At 48.8% G+C, this 12663-nt stretch overlaps 1 protein-coding gene across 2 annotated transcripts in view; it reads left to right on the top strand.

Moving 5' to 3' along the window:
• SEMA4F (ssemaphorin 4F) overlaps nt 1-11708 on the top strand; it is a 158981-nt gene extending 147273 nt beyond the window's left edge. For both annotated transcript variants that reach the window (XM_045018811.1, XM_045018810.1), the window contains exons 13-14: nt 8526-8584; nt 9403-11708. In XM_045018811.1, coding sequence (XP_044874746.1) covers nt 8526-8584; nt 9403-10025 — 682 coding nt within the window. In that variant the 3' untranslated portion in view covers nt 10026-11708. The remainder of the gene's footprint in view (nt 1-8525; nt 8585-9402) is intronic.
• The last annotated feature ends 955 nt before the right edge of the window (nt 11709-12663 follow it).

The following is a 12663-nucleotide window of genomic DNA, read 5'->3' as shown; positions in this document are numbered from 1 at the left end:
ACAGGTACTAATGTGGAGAGTGGAGTAGATGATACATCTGAGAGAAGGGAGCAGAAGGAGACTCCACCGATTGGAAGGCATGAGATGTATTGTCCTAGGGATGGGGGTTCCACGACCACCACTCCCAAGAGAAGGAGGAGGGTGGTGGTGGTTGGGGACTCCCTCCTCAGGGGGACTGAGTCATCTATCTGCCGCCCCGACCGAGAAAACCGAGAGGTCTGCTGCTTGCCAGGAGCTAGGATTCACGATGTGACGGAGAGACTGCTGAGACTCATCAAGCCCTCGGATCGCTACCCCTTCCTCCTTCTCCATGTGGGCACCAATGATACTGCCAAGAATGACCTTGAGTGGATCACTGCAGACTACATGGCACTAGGAAGAAAGATAAAGGAGTTTGAGGCGCAAGTGGTGTTCTCATCCATCCTCCCTGTGCAGGGAAAAGGCCTGGGTAGGGATCGTCGAATTGTGGAAGTCAACGAATGGCTACGCAGGTGGTGTCGGAGAGAAGGTTTTGGATTCTTCAACCATGGGATGGTGTTTCAAGAAGGAGGATTGCTAGGCAGAGACGGGCTCCACCTAATGAAGAGAGGGAAGAGCATCTTCGCAAGCAGGCTGGCTAACCTAGTGAGGAGGGCTTTAAACTAGGTTCACCAGGGGAAGGAGACCAAAGCCCTGAGGTAAGTGGGGAAATGGGATACCAGGAGGAAGCAGGAGCAGGAGAATGCAAGAGGGGAGGACTCCTGTCTCAGACTGAGAAAGCGGGACAATCAGCGAGTTATGTTAAGTGCCTATACACAAATACAAGAAGTATTGTAAACAAGCAGGTAGAACTGGAAGTCCTGGCACAGTCAAGGAACTATGTTGTGATTGGAATAACAGAGACTTGGTGGGATAACTCACATGACTGGAGTACTGTCATGAATGGATCTAAACTGTTCAGGAAGGACATGCAGGGCAGAAAAGGTGGGGGAGTTGCATTGTATGTAAGAGAGCAGTATGACTGCTCAGAGCTCCGGTATGAAACTGCAGAAAAACCTGAGAGTCTCTGGATTAAGTTTAGAAGTGTGAGCAACAAGGGTGATGTCATGGTGGGAGTCTGCTATAGACCACCAGACCAGGGGGATGAGGTGGACGAGGCTTTCTTCCGGCAACTAGCAGAAGTTACTAGATCGCAGGCCCTGGTTCTCATGGGAGACTTTAATCATCCTGATATCTGCTGGGAGAGCAATACAGCAGTGCACAGACAATCCAGGAAGTTGTTGGAAAGTGTAGGGGACAATTTCCTGGTGCAAGTGCTGGAGGAACCAACTAGGGGCAGAGCTCTTCTTGACCTGCTGCTCACAAACAGAGAAGAGTTAGTAGGGGAAGCAAAAGTGGATGGGAACCTGGGAGGCAGTGACCATGAGATGGTCGAGTTCAGGATCCTGACACAAGGAAGAAAGGAGAGCAGCAGAATACGGACCCTGGACTTCAGAAAAGCAGACTTTGACTCCCTCAGGGAGCTGATGGGCAGGATCCGTTGGGAAAATAACATGAGGGGGAAAGGAGTCCAGGAGAGCTGGCTGTATTTTAAAGAATCCTTATTGAGGTTGCAGGAAAAAAACATCCCGATGTGTAGAAAGAATAGTAAATATGGCAGGTGACCAGCTTGGCTTAACAGTGAAATCCTTGCTGATCTTAAACGCAAAAAAGAAGCTTATAAGAAGTGGAAGCTTGGACAAATGACCAGGGAGGAGTATAAAAGTATTGTTCAGGCATGCAGGAGTGAAATCAGGAAGGCCAAATCACACTTGGAGTTGCAGCTAGCAAGAGATGTTAAGAGTAACAAGAAGGGTTTCTTCAGGTATGTTAGCAACAAGAAGAAAGTCAAGGAAAGTGTGGGCCCCTTACTGAATGAGGAAGGCAACCTAGTGACAGAGGATGTGAAAAAAGCTAATGTACTCAATGATTTTTTTGAAGCAGCAAAGAATCCTGTGGCACCTTATAGACTAACAGACGTTTTGCAGCATGAGCTTTCGTGGGTGAATACCCACTTCTTCTTTGGCTCTGTCTTCACAAACAAGGTTAGCTCCCAGACTGCTGCACTGGGCAGCACAGTATGGGGAGACGGTAACCAGGCCTCTGTGGAGCAAGAAGTGGTTCGGGACTATTTAGAAAAACTGGACGAGCACAAGTCCATGGGGCTGGATGCGCTGCATCCGAGGGTGCTAAAGGAGTTGGCGGATGTGATTGCAGAGCCATTGGCCATTATCTTTGAAAACTCAAGGCGAACGAGGGAGGTCCCAGATGACTGGAAAAAGGCTACTGTAGTGCCCATCTTTAAAAAAGGGAATAAGAAGGATCCGGGGAACTACAGGCCAGTCCCTGGAAAAATCATGGAGCAGGTCCTCAAGGAATCAATTCTGAAGCACTTAGAGGAGAGGAAAGTGATCAGGAACAGCATGGATTCACCAAGGGCAAGTCATGCCTGACTAACCTAATTGCCTTCTATGATGAGATAACTGGCTCTGTGGATGAGGGGAAAGCAGTGGACGTGTTATTCCTTGACTTTAGCAAAGCTTTTGATATGGTCTCCCACAGTATTTGTGCCAGCAAGTTAAAGAAGTATGGGCTGGATGAATAGACTATAAGGTGGATAGAAAACTGGCTAGAGCATCAGGCTCAATGGGTAGTGATCAACGGCTCCATGTCTAGTTGGCAGCTGGTTACAAGTGGAGTGCCCCAAGGGTCGTTCCTGGGGCCGGTTTTGTTCAATATCTTCATTAATGATCTGGAGGATGGCGTGGACTGCACCTTCAGCAAGTTTGCAGATGACACTAAGATGGGGGGAGAGGTAGATTCGCTGGAGGGTAGGGATAGGATACAGAGGGACCTAGACAAATTAGAAGATTGGGCCAAAAGAAATCTGATGAGGTTCAACAAGGACAAGTGCAGAGTCCTGCACTTAGAACGGAAGAATCCAATGCACTGCTACAGACTAGGGACCGAATGGCTAGGCAGCAGTTCTGCAGAAAAGGACCTAGGGGTTATAGTGGATGAGAAGCTGAATATGAGTCAACAGTGTGCCCTTGTTGCCAAGAAGGCTAACGACATTTGGGGCTTCAGAGTAGCAGCCGTGTTAGTCTGTATCCGCAAAAAGAACAGGAGTACTTGTGGCACCTTAAAGACTAACAAATTTATTTTAGCATGAGCTTTCGTGAGCTACAGCTCACTTCTTCGGATGCATAAAATGGAACACACAGACAGGAGATATTTATACATACAGAGAACATGAAAAGGTGGAAGTATGCATAACAACAGGAAAAGTCTAATCAATTGAGATGAGCTATCATCAGCAGGAGGAAAAATACTTTTTTTGAAGTGATAATTAAGATGGCCCATAGAAGATGTGAGGAGAACTTAACATAGGGAAATAGATTCAATTAGTGTAATGACCCAACCATTCCCAGTCTCTGTTTAGGCCAGAGTTAATTGTATCTAATTTGCATATTAATTCAAGTTCAGCAGTTTCTCTTTTGAGTCTGTTTTTGAAGTTTTTTTGTTGCAAAATTGCCACCTTTAAGTCTGTCACTGAGTGGTTAGAGAGGTTGAAGTGTTCTCCCACTGGCTTTTGACAGTGACAGACTTGAAGGTGGCAATTTTGCAACAAAAAAACTTCAAAAACAGACTCCAAAGAGAAACTGCTGAACTTGAATTAATATGCAAATTAGATACAATTAACTCTGGCCTAAACAGAGTCTGGGAATGGTTGGGTCATTACACTAATTGAATCTATTTCCCTATGTTAAGTTCTCCTCATACCTTCTATGGGCCATCTTAATTATCACTTCAAAAAGTTTGGGGCTGTATAAGTAGGGGCATTGCCAGCAGATCGAGGGACATGATCATTCCCCTCTATTTGACATTGATGAGGCCTCATCTGGAGTACTATGTCCAGTTTTGGGCCCCAGACTACAAGAAGGATGTGGAAAAATTGGAAAGAGTCCAGCAGAGGGCAACAAAAATGATTAGGGGGCTGGAGCAAATCATGACTTATGAGGAGAGGCTGAGGGAACTGGGCTTGTTTAGTCTGCAGAAGAAAAGAATGAGGGGGGATATGATAGCTGCTTTCAACTACCTGAAAGGGGATTCCAAAGAGGATGGCTCGAGTCTGTTCTCAGTGGTACCAGATGGCAGTACAAGGAGTAATGGTCTCAAGTTTCAGTGTGGGAGGTTTAGGTTGGATATTAGGAAAAACTTTTTCACTACGAGGGTGGTGGAGCACTGGAATGGGTTACCTAGGGAGGTGGTGGAATCTCCTTCCTTAGAGGTTTTTAAGGTAGGTCTTGACAAAGCCCTGGCTAGGACGATTTAGTTGGGAACTGGTCCTGCTTTGAGCAGGGGGTTGGACTAGATGACCTCCTGAGGTCTCTTCCAACCCTGATATTCTATGATTCTATGACCTGACATGACCAAACTAGTCTGCAAATACCAAACCATCCCTGTAACCCTTATGCCCCCACTTGTGCCCTCTGCCTATTGACACCAAGTAGTCGCTAGGTCACAACCACCACTGCCCCAGACTTCTTCAGTCTCACTCCCAAAGCCCTTTAGTCAGTACTGATCTGTTCAGGGTCAGTCCTGGCAGCAGCATCAGTTCTCATGGGGATGAGCAGCACGGGGTAGTGATCAGAGTCATGGATGAGCCTCAGTAGCCTTTCTGTGACATTTCAGAAACAGGCTCAAGGCAGCCTGTGCACCTCCCAGGATTTCAAGTCAGGTCAGCTCAAGAGATGGATGCCTCCATCCCCCTCAGATGGAGGTTGCTAGAAATCCTGCAGGTGGCTGTAACAGTGCCTAGAGACAAGGCATTCTAGGACCTGGCCAAACTCCTTTGGCAGACACCTGCTTCCCTGACACCTATTTTGCAGAGGATGGATCACAAACACCATGTGCTCTCACAGGGATTCCAACAGAATTTTTGCTCACCTTGTGCTGTGTTCCCTGGTTCTGGCTTGGCAAGGATAAATCAGGCTGAGAGCAGTTCAAAGCCACACCAAAATATAAGGAGCCAGAAAGACTAGACTTGTTGGGTAGGGAGGCATACTCAGCGACTAGCCTATAAATGCAAATAGCAAACTACTAAGCATTTTTATCTAAGAACAGCTGTACTAACTGTGACTCCTCAAAGAAAGATCACCAATTTCTGAGGCGAATCCCTGCAGCATCTGTCTTTGTGGCCTTTCAAAGCAGCTGACTTGACTGCTTTGAGAGCTGAATATCCAGGATCTTCCCAACCCATCCCTTTCTTTGGGCACCTCCTCTCCAATTCCTATGTGTCTGCAACTCCATAACTAGTGATCATGGGGTTTTAGACACTTGGAATGGGGATGCATCATCCGATTTCAGTCCTTGTCCTACCCCCATCCCTGTTCAGGTACCCCTCTCATGAGACCATAGTGCTGCAGGAGGTGCAGTCTCTTTTAGGTCTTGGAGCTATAGAGGAGGCCCCTTTACAGCACAGAAGAAAGGTAGGGATTCTACTTTCAGTATTTCCAAGAAAGAGGGGGACTGAGGCCTATCCTGGACTTAAGAAAGTTAAACAACTTTATCAGAAAGATAACGTTCAGTATGATATTCCTTGTCTCTATTAACCTATTTCCAGATCTCAACAACTGGTAAGCTGACATGCAGGATGCCTATTTCCATGTTTCAATTCACCTGGGCCACAGGAAATACTTAAGATTTGTAGCAGGAGACCACAACTCCATTTTGGCCTTTCATCAGACCCAGGGACATTTACAGAATGTATGGCGGTGGTCATCGCTCACCTCAGCAACTCAGTCTTCAGCTGTTTCCATATCTGTATGATTGATTCATAGATTCCATGGCCAGAAGGTATCAGCCTGGGCTCAGCTATTGCCTCTTGCTCTTGAGTCCCCCCAGAACCCTCACTCACTGTTCCCTGCAGGACTTGACCTCACTCCCAGGGTGCTTTCAGAGTATAATTACCTCCAGTCCCTGGTGCAGGTCCTCAGGAGAGCAGACGTCCAGAGTCCCTCCCTGGGCTGCAGTGTTTGACTGCCCTAAACTGGGAGGGAAAGGAAGTCTGGTCACTGCCTCGGGCTGGGCTCCCTGGAAGTCTCTAGCAGCCTTGACTCTTGGGCAAGCTTCCCCCCTGCTCTGTGACAAGCTTCACCTTCTCCAGATAGAGCATGCTCTGCAAGTGCACCTAATTGGCTTTGCCTAAGTGCAGTAATGCTCATTAGGCTTGCTGTCACTGGAATGGGGCATGTCCCATCATAGAAGGTACCATTGGGATCATCTAGTCTGACCTCCTGTATAACACAGGCCAGAGACCTGTCCCAAAATAACTCCTAGATTTGGCTGGTTTCAGGCTGATCCAGCCAACAGGTAGCAGACAAGGGAATGAACAGAACAAGTAATCATCAAGTGACCCATCTCCTGTCGCTCATTCCTAGCTTCTGGCAAACAGAGGCTAGGGGACACCATTCCTTCCCATCTTGGCTAATAGCCATTGATGGACCTATCCTCCATGAATTTATCTAGTTCTTTTTTGAACCCTGTTATGATCTTGACCATCACAACACCCTCTGGCAAGGAGTTCCACAGGTTGACACTGCATTGTGTGAAGGAATACTTCCTTTTATTTGTTTTAAACCTGCTGCCTATTAATTTCATTTGGTGACCCCTAGTTCTTGTGTTATGAGACGTAGTAAACAACACTTCCTTATCTACTTTCTCTACACCAGTCATGATTTTATAGACCTCAATCATATCTCCCCTTAGCCATCTCTTTTCCAAGCTGAAAAGTCCCAGTCTTATTAATCTTGCCTCATATGAAAGCTGTTCTATACCCCTAATCATTTGTGTTGCCCTTTTCTGAACCTTTTCCAGTTCCAATGTATCTTTTTTGAGATGGCATGACCACATCTGCACACAGTATTCAAGATGTGGGCGTACCATGGATTTATATAGAGGCAGCATGATATTTTCTGTCCTATTATCTATCCCTTTCTTAATTATTCCCAGCATTCTGTTCGCTTTTTTGACTGCTGCTGCACATTGAGTGGATGTTTTCAGAGAACTATCCACAATGACTCCAAGATCTTTCTTGAGTGGTAACAGCTAATTTAGACCCCATCAGTTTGTATGTCTAGTTGTGATTATGCTTTCCAATGTGCATGACTTTGCATTTATCAGCAGTGAATTTCATCTGCCATTTTGTTGCCCAGTCACCTAGTTTTGAGAGATCCTTTTGTAGCTCTTCACAGTCTGCCGGGGTCTTAACTATTGTGGCAGAGCTCCAACCTTGTCCCCATGGATCCTGCGCTTCCAGGCAGTTTATGCTAGCCTAAGAGGCTCACTGTGACCCTCCATGTAGCCCTTCTCTCTCTAGGGCCAGGGCTCAGTCAGCAGTAGGCGTTTCTGCTGTCCCCTCAGCCACACAAAGGGTATAGGGAGATATCCCAACATTTATAGACTGAGACATCCAACTGGGGTAAACAACTTACATTACCACCTTACATGTTTCTTGTCATCTGTTTATTACCTCCCCTTGTACCTTTCTTCTGATGTTTCAGACAAAGCAGCCTTATTCATCACTTCTGTCAAACCATCTTATCTTGTGGTAGGTTGGGGAGTAATTGTGCTAGCCTTTTGGAATGTGTTTACATAAATATTGTGTGTTTTAGCAATGCTAGCAGCACCGTCGCCAAGTTAATCTACCTGACAGTGAACTTATAGGCATGTGCTGTAATACATGGCCTGACTTTGGTTCACAGCTGGTCCAGGCCTCATGTCTTGCACCAGGCGCAATGCTGTAGGCTCACTGTATTACAGGACAGTCAGTCTATAAAATGTTTTGAGATCCTTAGACCCTGCACAAAGTGCTGCAAGCCTCTGCTGGGAATGATTCCTTCCTGAGCCTGCTCCCACTCCTTTGCCACCAGCCAACATCCCCATTCCTGACAGCCCCAGTTACTTTCCTCTCACTCCCCCTTTCCCAGTAGACACACACTCCTGGCCAGCTTGCCTCCTTTTCAACCTGGTGTTGGTATCATTGTGTGTGTCTGAAAACAAACCAGAGCGCAGGGCAGTTTTCTGGTGGTAGTGAGATAGATAGGGCAGGTAAACCCCTAGAAAACAGCACTTCTCAGTCCTCCTAGTAACTGACCTCAGCCCAGGGAAGGGCAGTCCCCAGGCAGGGTTAAGCTCTGATCCTATGGTAGCCTGGTAACCTCTGTCCATTGCAGATACTGGAAGTTTTAATTTCTGTCCCTGGATTTCCTGCCGTTTGGGTTCCTCTCTAAGACCCCCTATGTAACAGTTTGCTGCTCAGAAATGGAGGCTTATCCCCTAGTCTAGAATCCCCCCTCCCAATGTGCTTCCCCCTTCCTCACCTGCTGCAGAGCCAGACTTGCCTCCCCTACACACGGGAACCTGGGCTGGGTGGGTCATTTCCTGATGAGGCTGCAGCAGCCACTGAACTTCATCATGATCTCTGCTTTTCTGCTTCATCTCAGGTTACTCCAGGACCTCATGTCTCTAAGCATCTTAACACTGTGTCCACAGGGAACAGAAGGTATGTGGCCTGAAGGCAGCTCAGTGCTGGAAGCACATCCAGCACTGAGAAGTTTGGGAGTTAGGGCCTGGATGGGTATCGCTCTGAGGGGTTCCTGAGCAGCATGGCTGTGGCTCAGAGATCAGTGTTCCCATATCTGAAGGGGGAAGCACATCTCAGCCACGCCTGGCTTTGCATAGACTAACTGGGTGGGGAGGGGTTGTGCATGGGGGACTCTGCTGTGGAGGGGGCAGGACCAGTGGCAGCTGGGAAGAAGGGCCATGTCAGGACGCCAGCCTGTACTGAGCCCTGATTGACCACCTTGCCACTGGTTTGGGGTCATGCACCTTCCCCCAGCCTGGGCCAGTGGAGGCAGGTTGTGTGCCAGTGCAGCAGATACTGGCAGTAGGGAGAAAGGGGCATGGAGACCAGAGTGGCTCTGGACTGAGTTAGGGGCATAGAATGACTCGGGTTTGGGAGGGTGCTTCTTTCAGTACAATAGCGAGGGGCCTGTGAAAGACTAAGAGGATGGGGGGAGGGCTTATTCTGAAGAGAGGAAGAAGGAAGATCTCCACCGAAGAGGGGATCCTAGAATTGTGCTTTCCCTGAGGAACCCAGGCTATGGGTTCACCTCCCCAGTGTCCCTGTGCCATATGCTTCGTACCCTCTTCTTTTGTCTCTAGGGGATACGGCTGCCCCCTTGTTATTTCCATGGGACTCGGCTGGGGGATGCTTCTCTCCTGCTGCCCATGCCTATGGAGAATCAGTAGCACATATGGCAGGAGCCCTGTCTCATGTTCAGCTCCTGCCCCAATGCAATGTTTCTCTCCCACTTGCAGATGTGCCTGTTACAGTCGAGATGCCAGTGTCCCTGGCTGCCCGGGTTGTGCTCCCCTGTACTCCACCATCAGCCTGGGCAACCTGCATGTGGCAGAAACCTTCCCAGGATGCCACTGTGTATTCCTTGCGCAGCGATGGGCTGGAGTTCACAGTGACAGAGGAGACCCTTGGTGATTACACCTGCGAGTGCATGGAAGGTGGAGCAGGGGGTGTGATCACCTCCTACAGCCTGGTGAGGGGCAGCAGCTCTGCTAACGCCTGGAAGACAACTGAGCGGAACTACAGTGTCCTGGTGGGAATCCTCTCATTTTTCCTTGGCTTTGCTGCAGGCTCTGGCTGCTTCTTCATCTACGAGAGGAAGCGACGGGAGCGACTCCAGAGGGAGCTGCTCAGCCGTGAGAGAAATGGACTGGATTTGATGCAGTCGAATACGACTAGCTGCAGCCATGAGCCACACACACCCAGCTCCCCAGAAGATGAGCGCCACCCGCTCGCTACAGCTAAGAAGAATGGCAGCCTCAACGGCTTCCCCCACCTCTACATCAGTGAGCTGGACAAAGACCAAGCCCGGATCTACCTGACGGGGGTTCCACTGGCCAAGTGCGATGAAACCTCCATTTAGTAGCCCCCGAAGGGAGCACATCCATCACCAATACCCATGCCGATGCCTGCCTCTAGTGGGGCACAGCCATCACTGACAGCCCTGGCCATATCTGCCCCCTAGGGGGAGGAAGGGGACAGCCATCATTGACATGCCTGGCAGTGGCTTCCCCAAGAGCGGAAGAGGGGCACAGACACTTCATGTCATTGCCAGAGTTCCCATTCTCAGAATCCATCTGACTGATGCGGCCATCTAGACCTGGAGTTGGTGTGATGCTCCATTGTGGTCAGTGAGCAGAGCTGGTGTATCTGAGAGTGAGACTCACCCAGATTTATTTCTGCTAAAACCTTCATGCAGCCTCCTGGCTCTGGCCAAAGAATTCCATGCTGAATGGCTTTGAGTCCTTGTGCCCCAGGTCCCCCAACCTCTGTGAAGCTGCTTGGAACAGGCCATTGTAGTCTGTGTTACTAGCCTGGTGGTGTTACTTGGCAAACATGCACCAGGGCCGGGTCCCTAGGCTCTGCATCCTGTAGATATTCCCTGGAAGTGGTGATTGTATTGGCTAAAATTAGCCTTGATTGTGACTGTAACCCGAGCTACCTGGAACAATTTTCCCCTCATCCCTGCCACCTGCTCAGCTGTGGGGGTGGTGGTAGAGACCCGCTACTGGCTTCTTCAAGAGCAGGAAGCATGCACAGCCAGCACTTACCGAAGCCTTCTGTGTTTATGTGGAGTCTTCTCTGCCTTCAGAGTCTGGTACACGAGACAGTAAATGCCCCTGGAGACCTCTTGGCCAGTGTTGACAAGTGACTGCCTTGGTGGTGCTTTCTGTTAACCAGCACCATCTTCATGAATGTGGTGTGACTCAGACCAGGTGCAGAGTCTCCTTGTGATCATGTGGCCCTCTGAGAACAGGAGTTGTCCTCCAGGTGCAGAAGTCTGTAGGACTCTTCACAAAGAATGGTGGCTGACTCTATAATGCCAAATTCTGCAGCTGCCCTGACTGCACATGCCTTCAGTCCGCAGCCATGTGGATCCTTGTGTGTCTGGGCTGGAGAAGGCCCAGCACAGTTTTGCCAAGTGTGTTATGGTAGATGTGAATGATCAAAGCCAATGACATAGTGGTACTGTGGAATATCGTAGCTATACATGTTGAGACAGGAGAGACTAAGACATTGCAGAGCGTAAGTTGAAACCTTCTCCCAGAGCTGCTTTTCCTCCAAGCAGTGAGGTCAGGTGGAGTTGCTTGTTGCTGAGGTATTCATGCTGTAAAGCACTGAACCCGAGGGCATCTCCCTCTGTTAGAAATGTCACAGCCACTTTGGACTTTGTCTCTAGCAAAAGTGTGACACACACCCATATCACTGCCATGAGCCTCTCCTTGCAGCTGACTAGCTGCACATATTGGACTGGGGACACGTCTCCCACTCCTGTGCGTGTCCACTTGCAGCTTTTCCCACTCCGATCTCCCTTACCAGGTTCAATGAGACCCTCCCAACCTTCCATTGTTCTCTGGCTTCCCCAATAGGCCCACTGGCCATGTCTGGCTTCCTCGCAGGCTGGTTCAGCATCTCCAGCCACTGGAGCTTTCCCAGCTTGTCTTGCAATCTCAGTGAGAATTCCTTTCTTAGCTTCCCATGGGCCCCTGCTGTGGCTGGGAGGTGGATTGGGGTGGGGGTGGGACTGAATGTGAAATTAATGTCACCTGCTGGTTTTGCTGTTTTGTGTTTTCTGTTTTTAATCAAACTTTTTTATTTTGTGATTTATTAAAAATTATTGTCAAAAAGAATCATTGTCTGGGTGTTGGTAAGAACATAACATAAGAACATAAGAAAGGCTGTACCGGGTCAGACCAAAGGTCCATCTAGCCCAGTATCTGTCTACCGACAGTGGCCAATGCCAGGTGCCCCAGAGGGAGTGAACCTAACAGGCAATGATCAAGTGATCTCTCTCCTGCCATCCATCTCCATCCGCTGACGAACAGAGGCTAGGGACACCATTCTTACCCATCCTGGCTAATAGCCATTTATGGACTTAGCTACCATGAATTTATTCAGTCCCCTTTTAAACATTGTTATAGTCCTAACCTTCACAACCTCCTCAGGTAAGGAATTCCACAAGTTGACTGTGCGCTGTGTGAAGAAGAACTTCCTTTTATTTGTTTTAAACCTGCTGCCTATTAATTTCATTTGGTGACCCCTAGTTCTTGTATTATGACCCCCCTAGTTCTTGGTAGGAAGCGGGTGAAGGAGCTTGGCAGACACAAACTCTTCGGGGCTCTGTTATTAGTGATTTTTGGTGGTTCTTCGAGTGCTTGTTCACGTCCATTCCAAATTAGGTGTGTGCGCGCCACGTGCATGAGTGTCGGAAACTTTTTCCCTTAGCGGCTCCCATCAGGCCAGCAGGGGGCCCCCCTGAGAGGCGCCACTGCACCGTGCATATATACCCCCGCTGGCCCGACCCCCTCCAGTTCCTCCTTACCATCTGTGGCAGCGTTGGAACAGCCTCTTGCTCTCCTACGAGAAGCAATCCCCTAGCATTAGAGTTACATAGCTGTTATCAGTTCGTTAGCATTCCCTTGTTGCGGACACTTAGTAGATTAGGTGCCTGGAGGCTTCCAGCAGCCGCCCCGGGCTGCGTGGTATGCCACAGGCCCATG

The sequence above is a fragment of the Mauremys mutica genome, chromosome 5, assembly GCF_020497125.1.
Source record: "Mauremys mutica isolate MM-2020 ecotype Southern chromosome 5, ASM2049712v1, whole genome shotgun sequence".
In the NCBI taxonomy this organism is placed as follows: domain Eukaryota; kingdom Metazoa; phylum Chordata; order Testudines; family Geoemydidae; genus Mauremys; species Mauremys mutica.
The sequence above is the reverse complement of the archived record's forward strand: the minus strand, read 5'-3'. Positions and strand labels throughout refer to the sequence as shown.